At 38.6% G+C, this 14,876-nt stretch overlaps 1 protein-coding gene across 2 annotated transcripts in view; it reads right to left on the bottom strand.

Moving 5' to 3' along the window:
* Window positions 1–14,876, bottom strand: part of LOC133995775 (protein unc-13 homolog B-like) — a 70,555-nt gene that overhangs the window by 7,890 nt on the left and 47,789 nt on the right. For both annotated transcript variants that reach the window (XM_062435255.1, XM_062435256.1), the window contains 20 exons: window positions 13,654–13,700; window positions 13,349–13,427; window positions 12,338–12,412; window positions 11,962–12,181; window positions 11,605–11,832; window positions 11,307–11,448; window positions 10,837–11,006; window positions 8,256–8,371; window positions 7,608–7,771; window positions 6,932–7,082; window positions 6,700–6,768; window positions 6,387–6,476; window positions 5,989–6,126; window positions 5,719–5,849; window positions 5,424–5,509; window positions 3,852–3,978; window positions 3,625–3,721; window positions 3,350–3,493; window positions 2,782–2,859; window positions 2,272–2,349 (listed from right to left, as the gene is read on the bottom strand). In XM_062435255.1, coding sequence (XP_062291239.1) covers window positions 2,272–2,349; window positions 2,782–2,859; window positions 3,350–3,493; window positions 3,625–3,721; window positions 3,852–3,978; window positions 5,424–5,509; window positions 5,719–5,849; window positions 5,989–6,126; window positions 6,387–6,476; window positions 6,700–6,768; window positions 6,932–7,082; window positions 7,608–7,771; window positions 8,256–8,371; window positions 10,837–11,006; window positions 11,307–11,448; window positions 11,605–11,832; window positions 11,962–12,181; window positions 12,338–12,412; window positions 13,349–13,427; window positions 13,654–13,700 — 2,430 coding nt within the window. The remainder of the gene's footprint in view (window positions 1–2,271; window positions 2,350–2,781; window positions 2,860–3,349; window positions 3,494–3,624; window positions 3,722–3,851; window positions 3,979–5,423; window positions 5,510–5,718; window positions 5,850–5,988; window positions 6,127–6,386; window positions 6,477–6,699; window positions 6,769–6,931; window positions 7,083–7,607; window positions 7,772–8,255; window positions 8,372–10,836; window positions 11,007–11,306; window positions 11,449–11,604; window positions 11,833–11,961; window positions 12,182–12,337; window positions 12,413–13,348; window positions 13,428–13,653; window positions 13,701–14,876) is intronic.

The raw sequence follows: 14,876 nt of genomic DNA, 5'->3' as shown, positions 1-14,876 counted from the left end.
AGCGGCTCCTTACATCTCCCAACGGTTAACGCAAATCTCTAAATGGTGTTATCTGGATTAACTGACCACATATTGGGAATCTATGAAGTTACTTTCTCGCCTTAACAGTCCTACAGTGAAATTTCAACAGCTTTTGGCCCTCACTTTCTCTGCCACTACAAACATTTGGTGTGAAATGCATGCTGGGATACTTGGATGTCCCAAGCTTTGGCTTCGGCCAGCTTCGGCTGACCAATAGTGTAACTTCATCAGTCAGTCAGTGATCGAGTCAGTGACGGACAGACATTTGGGTTTGTAGGTTTGGTCCCGCTGTTGTGATTGATCCGAAAAAAAGATGAAAAGTGGATAAACTCTTAACTGTGTAGACAACCAACAAGCCCCGTAAAATTTTCCATTTTGATAAACAGCTTTTTTTTCATCTGATCAACAAACAAAATAATTCAAATAATTAATAGAAATCATAAATGGATCGACACTGACAAACAAAGAAGATAATTAAACTAGCTGCATCAACTTACCCAAGGTAATACTGTAATCTTATTAATACTGGAATGTCACTAAATCATCTTTTTCTCTCATGATTTCCCTCTAGCAGGCAACTCATTTCTAGACACTAACTATTGATCTCTCTCAAAGGAGCTCACATGAAAGGAAAGGTCTCACCTCCAACCCCTCATGGCATGACACTTAACTAATCATCTGCTTCAGGCAACATCAGTAAAAAACTTGCAACATTTGCAACATTTCTCAAAACCAGGAACCACAAAGATAAAGATTCAAGTTTAGTAGGTTCAAGCACATCATGAGTCAAAAAAATAAGGACCAGCTTAATTACTTTTGCATTTCCATTTCATGCACAAAGGAAACGTTCACCATGAGATGCTCTTACACTGCTCTAAATCATCAATCTGTGACATTTCTGGAGCCACATTGTGTTTTCCTTTTGTTTTTGTCTCATTCACTTTATTTGATGTAGAAATACTTTGTTTTCACAAGAAAAGTAAAAGCTTTTTCCTTCCACTAACTATGTTACATGTTTTGTGACTATAATCTATTCTGGTTCAATGATGCTACCTCCAGGAGAGGAATTATTATCTATTGATGATGTCATATTGGTAAAATGTATCCATCAGGATAGCCTTCAGCCAGGGTTGTAGGAAGACACTAGAAGAGTTAATCTATGCTTAAGGCAGATAAACGACAGACTAACTAATAGAAAGGCAGTCAGTATGCTAATATTTGCTACTGCTCAGTTATACACTAACCACTACTGATTGTATAATGCTACCATCCACAGTACCCACCGGAGCCTTTGCCTTCTCATCCTCAGTTACGACCTGCTGTCCAAGCCAGAGCAAGGGGGAGATAATCAATACAATGCTATACTGCACACCATTAAACTGATTAAACAACTGAAAGATGTACTTTCATATGGCGGTTTCAGTCCTGTTCAGACCATGATGGAAACCTACCTCCTCTCCTGCCTCCTCCTCCTCTTCCACCAATTCATTTTGCTTTAATTGTAAAGGGAACACACTGATTATAACTTTAACTACAATATCTCATACTGTAGCAACAATCCTACAACCAGCCAAACACTACTAAACAAATACTTTACTACAATACTACAATTATGCACTACATGTGAAAGCTTGGGATTCAAAACAGGAGGTCACAGCTGAGCAATGTGTCATTGTGCAGATCTTTGGAATCGTATTCAACAATTTATTCAAGATATTGATTGTCCTTCCTGTAGCTACACTTAGGACACTGATACAGAAGACATGATGCAATTAAGTATTTGTCTCAGTATTCTCTAGTCTATTAGGGAACACAGGGTCTAATCTCTGGCAGTATTGATCTACGGTTATACCGCTGCAATGATGCATAGACTTTTCTATATAAACTGACTGTAACACAACATAATATTAAGAGCATGAATGACTTCCACTACTGTTTACCCTGTTTAGGACCAATCCAGCACTACGAGTTAACTACTCCACATGGCCTGAAATACCACTACTTTACATACCCGTGTTTCCTCTGTTGCAATCTGACACACAGAAGACACACATTTTACTGCTGTAGAAATAACCAACCCTAAATATCTAGTTTTCACGGTTGACAAAGAAATGTTTACTTCATCATTCAGTTTATGCCTTTTTTTTCATGGGGAATGAAAAGTTAAAGCATCACACTGTTATTTATTCAGTATGTTGACACAGAAAATTCAGTTTGTCTATATGTTCACATGTTTGTTTTCAGGCTTACCTGTTTGGCACCCATGGACTCAAACATCTTCTCCAGCTGGATTCTTAACTGCTGCACATTATTCATCAGGACACAGGGCTGCAAGAAGACACAGAGAGACAGTGGACAGTGAGATTACACAAATGTAGCAGGAATTCTTCCTGAAACTGCTTACAATGACTGCTTTATAAAACAATTTTTAACCGAACACACATATTAGTTTTTGTTTACGTAAGTATTCAACTTGGGAAAGATTGTCATAATTTAAAATAAAGAGATTTAACATTGTTCAAATCTGTAATGTGTTTCTAATAATGCCCCCACTGGTGGGTCTGTCAAGGTGAATGGGTCAAAACAATCCGAAATGTGATTGAAGTTATACTTAATTAAGTAAAAACTACAACAGGGAACATCTGAAATACTGGTACTAAGTAAAACCATGGCACCCACTTTAAAGTAGCCTGATGTAGTATATGAAACATAAAACAAGGGTAACAAAAGTTGTAATGCTAGAAGGTATTGACCACTTACAATTTTCTCCTTGTCAATATAAGAAGGAAAACTCTTGGTCAGAATGGCACTGTACCGCAGAAGAACTTTGGCAATAGTCTGTAAAGACAAAGAGGAAGAAAGACAATAAAACTGTGAGGAACCTAAACAGGTTGTAAAGTGACTTCAACTCAACGTCTACAGAAGGGAATAAATTACACTTTTTGGGGAGAATCTGAAGAATAATCTTGCCCAACTGTTAGAAACATTCCCAGATATTTTCTTAATGTATTCTCTATTATGCTGGAAAACAAATCCCAAAAGCTGTGCTGTCCGTCTGTCCCCCAGGAGGGACGTGTTATGTCCAATTCAACATTTCTGTTTAATGAGGAAATATCAAATTCCTTTTAAAAAAAGTGTGAATGTATCTCCAGACAATACTGTAGTTGTTTTGTAATTTCTCTAATATATTTTATTGTTAAACATGGAAAATGTGGACTTCATGTAGAAACAGCATCTACAGTATTAAAGGGTTCAATGTGTTGCAATTAGAGCAGGCTGTAAGAGGACATTCATTCCCATTTAGTCACCATCCAGTGAACTGGGTTACCTTGGAGAAGCGGCGACTGTACTGAGCCATGACATTGGGGTCAGGGCATTCCAGTTTCTTGATGATCTCGAAGCTCTGGTTGAGCTGGGTAAAGATGTCCACCACAGAGCAGGAGAACAGAGCATGCTCAGACGTTTGCTGGAACTGAGATGGTGCAGGATTGGGAAGAAGAAATACACAGAAAGTACAAAAGTAAGCACTAAAACTCATGAACTGATACTGTGTGGGTCTATAAACACGGATGAGGTAACAATATATCAAGGACAATAACTTACTCCATCTTTTTTGTCTCTTTCTAGAGCTCCATGCATAAACTCCATAGATACATCTTCATTTTCATCCAACCACTGTAGCACAAATTGTAGGAACCATCTACCAGGGAAAATAAAATGTTATTCATGTTTTACTGCTGTTATATTTCTAATATCATCTGATAACTAATTTCAGGGATGAGAATGAATCAACTTAATGAGCAAACAAACCCCAAAAAAAAAGCACTTACGATGGGTAGTCTGGAACAACATCCTTAAAGTTTGGCAGCTCCTTGACATATTCATTGTAGAGCCACTTCACCTTGAAGTGCAGGTTCATATAGTCAGTGCTCTTACACTGTCTGTGCTTCTCATGGTCTGCATGTACAAAGACACAGAGATTATATGAGCTTCTTGATAAGTTTGTGTCAGGGAGAGGGAGAGCTTCTGGACCACTAAGGGAACCAGCCACTCTGGTGTGCTCTGAAGTTGATGCTAAACTTTTGAGTACCACCATTGATGACCCACATAAATTATCCTTACCACTGGAGTATAAGTAACTTTAATCTTAACCTCACCCACGACCTCAACCAGAGACAAAGGCTGAACTGGACCAGAATAAGATAAATACAGAGTTTTTTTAAATTGTGAATCATGCAAAGCTGCTCTAGTGGAGTCCCAGAATAAAGATACAGAGCTGGATATGAGCATAGTCCGCTTTAATGACCAGGCCAATTTGATAAAGTGAAAAGCCCACCTATTGTCAGAACTGGTCCGATGCTGTGCACACAGTTTGTAAAGATAAATATACACACACGACTTCAACCTTGTGTGAACAAATAAGAAATGCTATGCTGTTTAATGACCTCAGTTCTTCCTTTCAGATTTTCGAGGGTGTGAAGATCTCAGTTTTTTTGGTGGAAGTAAAGGTAAAATAGAATCATGCACAGGTATTCTGCACTTAAAGATTTAACATTAAGTATACACAATACCTAACTGCAAATGAAAAGTACTCTGGGCCACTCTAAATTGAGATAATTTTAACTTTAGATACTGTAGGTAACTAGATAGTGTTGATATAAGCTAAAGATACACTCCTAGAAAGTAATGGGAAAAAATCTTTAAATCAAATTCAACCAGGCACAAAAATACAATTTTAAGTACTCTTTGGTAGCACTTCTGGAGTGAATTTCCCAGGAGTCATTCCATCTCTGAACACATTTTCTATCACTTTTTATATTAATGCAGATTGAAAATGCAGGGGCCAGAACTTCTGTACTTTATTCTGTGAAACAGAAATTTCACAGTGATAGTCTGTGTAGGGGATTCATCTTGAGGACAGGGGCTGGGATAAAAGCTGACTGCCTCTGAGGACTGGTGCTGCTGTACAGTACAGTACAACAGAGAAAAGTGCACAGATGCTCCTGGGAGACATAAGCCGCTTTCAAACCCTGCACAGTTATTATTTCGCTCTTCCGCTTCTTCCATGTCATTGTATCTTTTTTACCCCAGAATTTCTCCCCAGAATTTCTCCTCTCTGTCCTCATCCTTCTTTTCTTTTCCAGTTTCATCAGAACTTCTCTCCATACTTGTTCTAACCCCTCTGAACCACCAGGTTTTCCCTTTCCTTCTACTACAACACAACACAGAAGCATAATACTAAAAACAAGTCAAGAATACGGCTCTGTGGGACACAACTGAAACATACACGCAACTACTATCATATGCTTAGTAGAGAACTGGAAGTGGGAGCCAAAGACAGATTACAATACACATTCACACTGCTGAAAATAACTTCAACAAGACCTTGACTGGGAACTTACCTTCCATAGCATACTTCATGTCTTGAGCAAACAATGTCCACATGACCTCTGCTGATACCTTCCCTACACTCAATTCTTGAGGGAACCTGGGAGAAGAAAAGTGACAATTTGTCAAACATATAATAGAAATGAGTCAAAAAGCAAACTCTGACCAAACAAGAAAAGACAAAATATGCCTTGGTATCGTGATTTAAGCGTTTGTAAATGCTGCCAACAGGAAAACTGAGGATTTATTGAAGTCTGTATGCTTCCTCCCAGTTTAAGAGAATAAACTAGAATTATTACAGTTACTAACTGGTTTAGCACAGGAGTGTAGGAGTTCCTGTCCTCTTCAATGATGGAGACGATGAGCATGATGAGTTTGGGCCAGAAGTCCAAGTTCTTGATGCTTGGACCCTGCTCCTCCAAAGGAAGTTCCTCCTTGTTCTGGATTAGAAAAGAAAACCCAGTCAGTCACTAAAAACAGCTTGAAAAAGGTTTGAAACAATCAGTACAACTGATTTTTTTCAATGTGCTTATACAATTGCTTTACTTGTGAGATATTTATGATTCAGTTGTGACTCACTGTGTCTGCAGGTTGGTACTGTCTGCTGTATAGCTCATGGCAATTATTGAAGATGTAGTCATATGTGGAGTTGAGACAGGCTTTGACACAGTCCCTCACAACCTGGCTGGCTCTTGGTGGAGACTGTAACTCCTGGACCTGAACACCAGATGGAGATAGCAACACTGGCAGTGAAATACTGCAAGCAATCCTTTACATTCCATCAATAGGGTCCTGACAATAGGGTCATCAGCAATTAATAATTTGAAAAAACAATACTGTGCATCTAATTTATTAGGAGATATCATCACAGCGAAGTTATGGCAAAATGTCCCATCAACTGATAACTACTAGCTGAGCACATGTAGAGAGCAGCTACAGTAAAAAGAAAGATACAGTAAATGAACACTGTTAGCTACCTTCATCCTGAAGAAGGTGATGCTGGTTAGAAGATCCACAGTAGATTTTAAATCCTGCAGGCGATCCTTGCTGCTGGCAGGGAAGTGATTCTACAGGAGAAAAAACAAGTTTAATTTCCAAGTAAATTCAATATAATTAATGGTCAGGACAGCAATATAGTTCATCTTTAAAATTATTTTAACTTTTATATCAATAGCATTATCAACACTGCAAGAGCCATATTTAAATGTCACAGAAACATTGACATTTTTGAGGAAAATATCAAGTCATTGACGGCAGGAAAATATTTATTAAGTACAATGAAAAGCTTACCCTATAGGTGGAGAGGTCAATGCGCAAAGAGTTGTGTAACTGGTCTAAGAGCTTGACAAAGCGTTCTTTCTGTAAAACAAAATGAAGAGTGAGTATATATTTTTGTGTTAAGTGGAAGCAAAATGCAAGGAGAAACACAGAGACTGTGTGTGCATACAAGTATTAGAAAGGAAGAAAGATAAAAAATGGAGCAAATAGATATTTATTGTCTGTGTGTGTGTGCAGTACAAACCCCAAAATTGGAAGCAGCAAAGCGATCGGAGGCTGACACATTGGTGGAGGCGGTTGTGTGGGCGTAGAAGGCATTGATATTGGCCAGCAGGGTACTCATCACTGCAGGAACCCCGGGACACATATACTTCGATGACAGACAGGCAAAGTGCCTGAAAATGAAAGCATAAGCAAAGCTTGGTAAAGACCTGGACAACAGGTCTCCACTTCCTTCCATTTGTACCTATTCACACCCACAAAGACATTTCATTGCCACAGAGAAAAAAGGTTTTGGCAGTAAACCATGAATAGTTGTGCCTTTATTTGGTCAGCCTGCATCCTCTCAAGGGGCTTGTTTTCACCTAATGATCCCTATTAGGAATGGTCATTTCATCTGCCCATCAGCTATCTGGCACGTTTAGGCTAAGGAATGGCCCATCAGAGTGTGCTTTCTGTGAATGATGGGCCCAGCTAAGAGGCATCTGTATGGAGCATGACATTTCATGGAGACAAATCCTTCCTCGTCCTTATAATTGACTTTCCTTCATTTGAAGGCCAACAGCCAACGACAATAGCACTGAGAGCAAAAGGGAGGGCAAGGAAAAGGGTGGAATAAAGAGGTGACAAACACAGGGACAGGTATAGAGAGCTATAGGGGGACAATCCTCATCGTCGACTGTGATATATCACTGACTCACGTCATGGCCTGGTAGATTGACTCAATCCCATAGCGCATGGCAAACTCATCCACTACATCTTGTGCCACATCATCATAGTAGACTTTCCATGCGTCATCTCCACGAGCCTCTGGGATTTTTACCACACCTTGACCGAGCACATCAGTCGAATGGTGAAACAGGTTCTGAAATGGAAAGGAACTGTGTTATTGACATTTAAACATACTATACCATCAACAAGATCTCATTACAGTATACAATGGACAGGAACCTGGGAACATAGATAAAGGCTTCGAGTCACCAGAATCATTTATGATGAGTACATTGCCATGCTCAAGGATATTTTGACAATCATGTGCCCGGAAGATGATGAGAGGTTAAATTTTTTTTTGACCTTCCTGATTATGGAAACATACGTGTCTTATGCCCTATTAGAATTTTATTTTGATAGGTTTTTCAGGGAAGAGGTGAGATTAAATAATTGTTATAAAAATATCTCAGATCTCAGAGTTTTTTTGTTCAATGCCAAGGAAAATGTAATATAATTAAAGGTAATTAGTTAGACACTGTGCTTAAAACTAAAGGCTTTAGTATACTGAACATGCAGAATATCCTGTGTGTTTAGTTTATTGACACAACACAACTTGTGGTCTCTATAGAATCAAGTACCTCATGCAAACAGGTGTACTGCACATGATATGGAGCCACTTTCTCCTCTCCCTTGATCTCCACATTGATTTGGAGGCGAATGGCACCTGACACAGCTGACTTGTCTGTTCTCTTCTCTGTAATCAAACACAAACACAGTCATGTAGATACACGGCCACAGAAACAGACATACATGCAGTCATTCTAGATTCATAACTCCAGTCCGAATCTGTGACACTGAGGCAAATTAAACCAGGTCTGTTAACACAACACTAATTACAGACTATTAACATGGCACTTCTATTGTAGGGGGTTCTGTTCCTAGAATTTGATGGCAGTGCAGAGCCGGCAGCACTAATAGAAGTCCTCCAGCTGATAGTGTAGAAGGAGACAATGGCAGTGGGCTGTATGGATCTGTGCCTGATCACTGAAGACACTTGAGCCGGAGCTTTTCTGGAGGTGGAGTGCTCGGCGGTTCACCCCTGCTATTTGCCCTGACAGGCACATCATTAGGGGTAATTTGTACATGTCGGCGGAGCGGTCGATTTCCGACTGGAGTGCTGCTACTTGATAATCACACATCACAAGGAGAAAGGGGAGGAAGGAGGGGCATTACGGAGCAGAAAAAGGAGATAGAGAACGGACAATGTTTGAAATGGATGAGGCATATTACATGACTGATAATTCATTTTTGCTTTCATTGATATGCTTCAAAATGTACAATTCCTAATGCTTACTAACCAAAGGAATATTGTGTTGATGAGATTATCAGAGAGGTATTAAATTGAGCACTTCATATCCCCCAGCTTACAAGAAACAGCAGCATATTTATAGGCATGTTTATATTCAGTGCCATGCAGTTGCAGGAGAAGATTTATTATTGCTATGGTGAAGGCAATTTCAGCACTTCAATCAAGGAGACACAAGAAATGCTTTGTGCTTAGGAACTGAACTCATTACTCTTAAAAGCAAAGTGCATGTAGAAAAATATCCCAGATACTGGAATGTTTTTGAAGGGTAGGGATGGAAGCAGTGAGACATGATGTCAGGGGCTGGTTAACGTGTCAGTTAACTTCTGGGGGATTGTTTATCCTAAGATTGAAAACTGAAAGATATATAATTCCCCCTGCCTTTATTTTATGTGTTTTTTATAAGTACTGATACATAACAGTACATGGGATTGATCAAGAAGCTCCTGTGTTCCTGTGTGGCTATATTCAGGTCTCATCCTAATGAAAATATTTTCATTCACTAGACGATAGTGCTGGGGATTACTAGTGGGTTTTCTTGAAATGAGCACAACTGTCAGCAAGTGCAATGGGACTCATTTAACATTTCATGAAATAAGCTTGCAAGGGAGGGCTAGTATTGTCATTCAGACCAATATGGACCTTGGGGCTGCTGCTTCCCTGTGTAAAAAATAAATAAAAAAACACAAATGTCACTGCAGGGAATAGAGACATGGGTAATGAGGTTCAAACAAACCACTGACTTGCCTTACTGAAAACAGGACACTTAACATCAAACAGAACCATACAGATGTGACAAGACTACAAGCCGCATCAGAAGTAGATCAATCCTTCATTTAAGACAAAGCAATGTAACCAGCTAATGAAATCTAAGTTGTTGTAGCTGATTCCCTTTCTGGCTGGGGAGAAAGCATTAAAGAAATAGCTTGAGGTAGAACTAGGCAAAACATAGTATATGAGGAACACCTAATGAATTTCTGATCCGAGAACTCCAGGATAAAGAAAAAAAATCTTTATATCAAATCTTTGCTTGAGGGTCCCACGGACTATATATTTCATAGTTCCACCACAAAGAGAAATACAGCCCTCTTTGTAGAACATATGCAGCATGCTAAATAAGAGTAAGTGAGTTTGTAAGTTTTTGAATGAGTTACAACCAATTTTCATTAGATGCTTTGTATCTGAAAATTCACAAATGTAACAGACCACATTTTTTCAAGGTAGAACAATCATGCTTTCTCCAAATTAGGAAAAAGCATGATTCAAGCGGACCTTGAAAAAGTCATCCATGCATTCATCTCGTCATGACCGGATTATTGTAATTCCCTGTATTCAGGGCTCAGCCAAAAGGCCATCTCCTGTTTCCAGCTTGTTCAAAACTCAGCTGCCAGACTTTTAACAAATTCCAAGACACAAGACCATATCACTCCCATCCTTGCAATGCTATGATGGCTACCTGTACACTTTGACTAATTACATTTAAAACCTTAATTGGTCTTACTCCCACCTATATAATAGATTTACTCACAGTCTATGAGCCTTGCCACAGCCTGCACTCCTCAGGCAGGACCCTACCACAGCCCACTTCATTACAAAAGGTAACCAAATGTTTTCCATTTGAGCGCTGCAGCTGTGGAACTTAGGTTAGCAAACTCTGTGCCTTCTTTTACATCACATCAAAACACACTTTTACAGGAAGGCTTTTTTTTATATTAAATCTGTTTTTTGACAATATTCTATTCCTTTATCACTTTTATTTCACTTGTTGCATACAAATAAAGTTTTTTAAATTGTTATTATCTCTCTCCAAATATACAGCATACTTCTTACAGTCCCGGAACAAGACAACTTACCCAGGTTGTACCAGACGTCCATTTCTCCGCTAAGTGTTCGGACTTCAATAATACTCTGGCCCAGAAAATCATCCGATTCCCTCTTCAGACGCTGCTTCACCCTCGATTTGATGTCATCATCCTCGTCCCACACACGCACTTTGATTCGGTCTGAGGAATTGTGGCATTCACTAATAGAAAACATGAAAAAAAACTGTCAATACGATGTGAAGAGCCACAAAATACAAAAATGAAATTTCATAGACGATAAAAGAGTTGGTGCAGGGTTTATGAAGAACACGGATTAAGAAAATGCGTGACATTTAAAAAAAATATTCAAAACATCATTCACTGATGAAGTGTATAGTGTATACCCTGCAATTATATACTCTTAAAAGGAGCTTCATTAAAAAACAGTGTGTTATACCTCAACTGTAAAATATGTAAGTGATGAAGCTACAGTTTATAACCAAGAAATTCTGGTGACTCACAAGTGAAACTTCTCCTCCCAGACTGGATTGAGGTTGCCATAAATAGTCTTGGTTCTTTTCTTGGTCTTTCCCACCTGAACAGTGACATATGGATCACTAGATCCTGTCTTGTCCTTTGCCTGAAGTCCTTGGGCACAAACAACTAACACGATGACAGAGAAACAAAGACACAAGAAGCCAACATTAGCATATTTCATAATAATAATATACTGCTAAGACTGATGCTAAGGAGTACATTTTAAGATGTGGATTCATTTATAATTTTTAATCTTAATCTTGATTTTTATGAATGGGATACCTGTGATTGTGATCTTGGCAGACCACTTCGAGGTGCCGTCCAGTACGCTCTGTTTGATTGTTTTCATCTGCTGCGCATGGATGGCTTTGCTAATAACAAACACTTCCCTGATGAGCTCAAAGATTTCTGGTTTGTTCCTTTCCCTGATCTTCATCCTGTCCTTCATGGCCATGATAATATTCTGAGTCCGGTCTTCAGCTCCATGCTTAGAGCTCTTCTCCGCAGCACCTAAACATTTAATAGGAATATAAAAAAATAAAAATAAAATAAAATAAAACACTGTGTTGTACCTCCCTAGTCAACAGACTTTGATCACCCATAGGCAACAGTTTTAAAGGTTTTCTGGGCAACACTCACGCTGTAGACAGTCTGCATTCAGCAGTTCTTGGCACTTCTCATGGCACTTGACACCGCACTCGGAGCAACGCATGCCTTGTCGGGCAATTCCCCACAGCAGCCCCTCGCACTCGTAACAGTATGTGGGAGTAGTGGCGGTCCACACCTCAAAGTTATGTGGCGTAGTGCAAGATATGGGGTAAATGAGAGCCTGCAGGGTCTTCTTGTACACATGGTTTTTCTATATTGATAGACAGAATGGAGGTTGTTAGGTAACACAATTCCTAAATGAGACATGTGGACACCATAAGTGCACTGAATTTAGGTGGAAATGATCATTCTATATCAAGAATCATTGTATAATGAAGACAAAGGAAGTTTAAGGAGTTATAGTCACCAGCTCCTCATCCTTGATTGAAGACCGTGCAGCCATAGCAGACGCGATCCCCGCCTTCCTGGCTTGTACAAGAGACTGAACAGGTGACAACAACAAAAATTAAGCCAAGTTAGCATTTAATAAACACTTATACAACCCAAAATCAAGCACAGGCCCATAATATTACAATAATAAATGAAGGTCAGTGTGGTTACAAGGGTGGGCAGGGTGGTTAAAAGGGTGGTCAGTAGGGTTATCATTGAATTTTTTCCCCCATCAGGGAATCCTTACCAGATGATCAGAAAACCCATGTGAGTATTATTAGTTTTATGCAACTAATGAAGAGGAGATTACTACAAAGGATAAAGGTATACAACTGTCAACAATATAAAACAACAGGGCCATGAGCAACACATTTTTGTGAGTGTTAGTAGAGTATTCTACCCATGTATTTTGTGATTGCCATTTTTATCATTTGCCTGTACATAGCTCATCAGGTGAGGAAAAATAAAAACCAAAAGGATTTTCTGATTATATGTTTTAATGATAATATCAAGTAGGAAGAAAAAAACTACCCATGACCAAGAGGATGCATGCAAATATTTTCATTTCTATTGAACAAGAGGTCTTCGATCAAAGAGATCAACATGCTATAGACAGATAGGTTTGAGGCAACTACTGTTTCGTTTGTCCTACTTGATACTTTTTGCTTTAGTAGAGAAGGGAGTGGCAACTGGGTTCTATTAACTTACCATAGCCTGACCAAGGAGAGTGAATGCATTCAAGAGAGTTGTGGGGAATAGTTTCAGGTTTAAGAGAGGAAGGAGAGAGAAATTAGAAATCTAGTTTCATATTTGTCTCCATTTGTTGATAACAATCTCATCCCGAATTGAGCTCAGACGCATAAGAATAACTGTGACTTTTGTGGTGGTTTAACAAATAAAACAACATACAATCACAAAGAAAGAGCAAAACAAACAGGATGATAGTTGACATACAATATACAGCAGACTAATGACAGGTAGTACTGACCACATCGCTGACCAAGGGGATAGGCTTCTTTTTACGAAGGTCTGGCATGCTATCAATTCCATACAGACCCGATCCACCACTATGCACAAAAAAACAGTGTATAAGTGAAAAAATCCTCACACAGCACAGTAGAGTGGGACATTTTCACTGTAATCACAAAAAGGCCACATGACTAAAGTCAAAGTATTAAACAGTAGTAAAATACAAATGTATTGCTTCTTATTCAGTTACTACTTAAATAAAACCCCAAATCACTCAAAATAGTGTTAAGCAAACCAAATGTTGGTTTCAATGATATGACTTACCCTGGTTTGACCCAGGCTTGTCTAGCATTTGGTTCTTCATCTCGAACCTAGAAGTATTGTGAGAAATTAAATTGACATCTTTAAAAGGCAGAAATGTATCAGTGTAATATGAGAAGAGAAAGGGAATTGAAAGTATATTTGGTTGAGTTTCACCTCTCTAATGTTACAGAACATGCAAAGTCAAATTAAAAATATGGGATGATACCTTTTAAACACATTTTCAGCAAGTAAATGTTGCTGAAGTTGTAAATGATGTTAAGTGAAATGCAATGGTAGACAAACAATATGCAGATACAAAACCACAGAATAAGTTCTATTTCCCAGGTCAAGATGCAAATAAAATCTGTTTGTTGTAACTTTCTTAGTGTTCTTAGAGACAACCCATACACCATAACTTAGAGGAAGAAGATAAAAGCAAGCCTTTGTGAGGATTTCACAAAATCACTAAAATAGTGAACTGGGCACTACAAGGTATTTTACTTCTTCCTCAAAGGTAGAATCTTTCATCAGTGTCTGTTCATAAATCTCTCAGATGACAGAAGTTGAAAGCAGAGATCACTCTGTGGTTCACTCACAGTAAGAGATTTTTTTAGTGTTTGAAAGACTTCAGGGAAAATCATAAAGTGGCTGCACAACACTAGCACTGGGAACCGAATTGAGAAATCACACTCTGAAGTTACAAGATTAATCAAACCAGTGATAAACTATTTATTGTACAGAATAATTTAAGTGATGGGAAAATATTAAGTTTTCAACAAATGTTACATGTTTACCCACATAATAATGTGCATTATGCTTTGGAGTGCAAATAAGCATTCCTAGATTTTAAGTAACAATTTTTAACTACACAAATTCAATTCTGCTGTGACACAGAACAGCAAGACCAATAATGGGAGAAAATCCACACAATTATTCAAATTAACTAGAAAAAACAAACTATAATTTGAATATGGAGCTAATAATACATGAGTGACCTGGTAATCTTCTCTCCAATTCTCTGTAAAGAAAAAACAAAATCGTATTAGAAATCTAAATCGTGTGGTGTAGCTAAAGTTGAGCAAACTGATCTGAGTGCAATTGCAAAATATTATTACTGGGCTTGCAGGTGGTAAAAGTAAAAGAAAATATCCTTAAAAATACCTGGCATAAACTCGTCTTGAGATTGGGATCCCTGAGACCCTTGAGAGCCATGAGACCCTTGGGATCCCTGAGCAGATTTGGAC

The sequence above is a fragment of the Scomber scombrus genome, chromosome 15, assembly GCF_963691925.1.
Source record: "Scomber scombrus chromosome 15, fScoSco1.1, whole genome shotgun sequence".
NCBI lineage: Eukaryota > Metazoa > Chordata > Actinopteri > Scombriformes > Scombridae > Scomber > Scomber scombrus.
The sequence above is the reverse complement of the archived record's forward strand: the minus strand, read 5'-3'. Positions and strand labels throughout refer to the sequence as shown.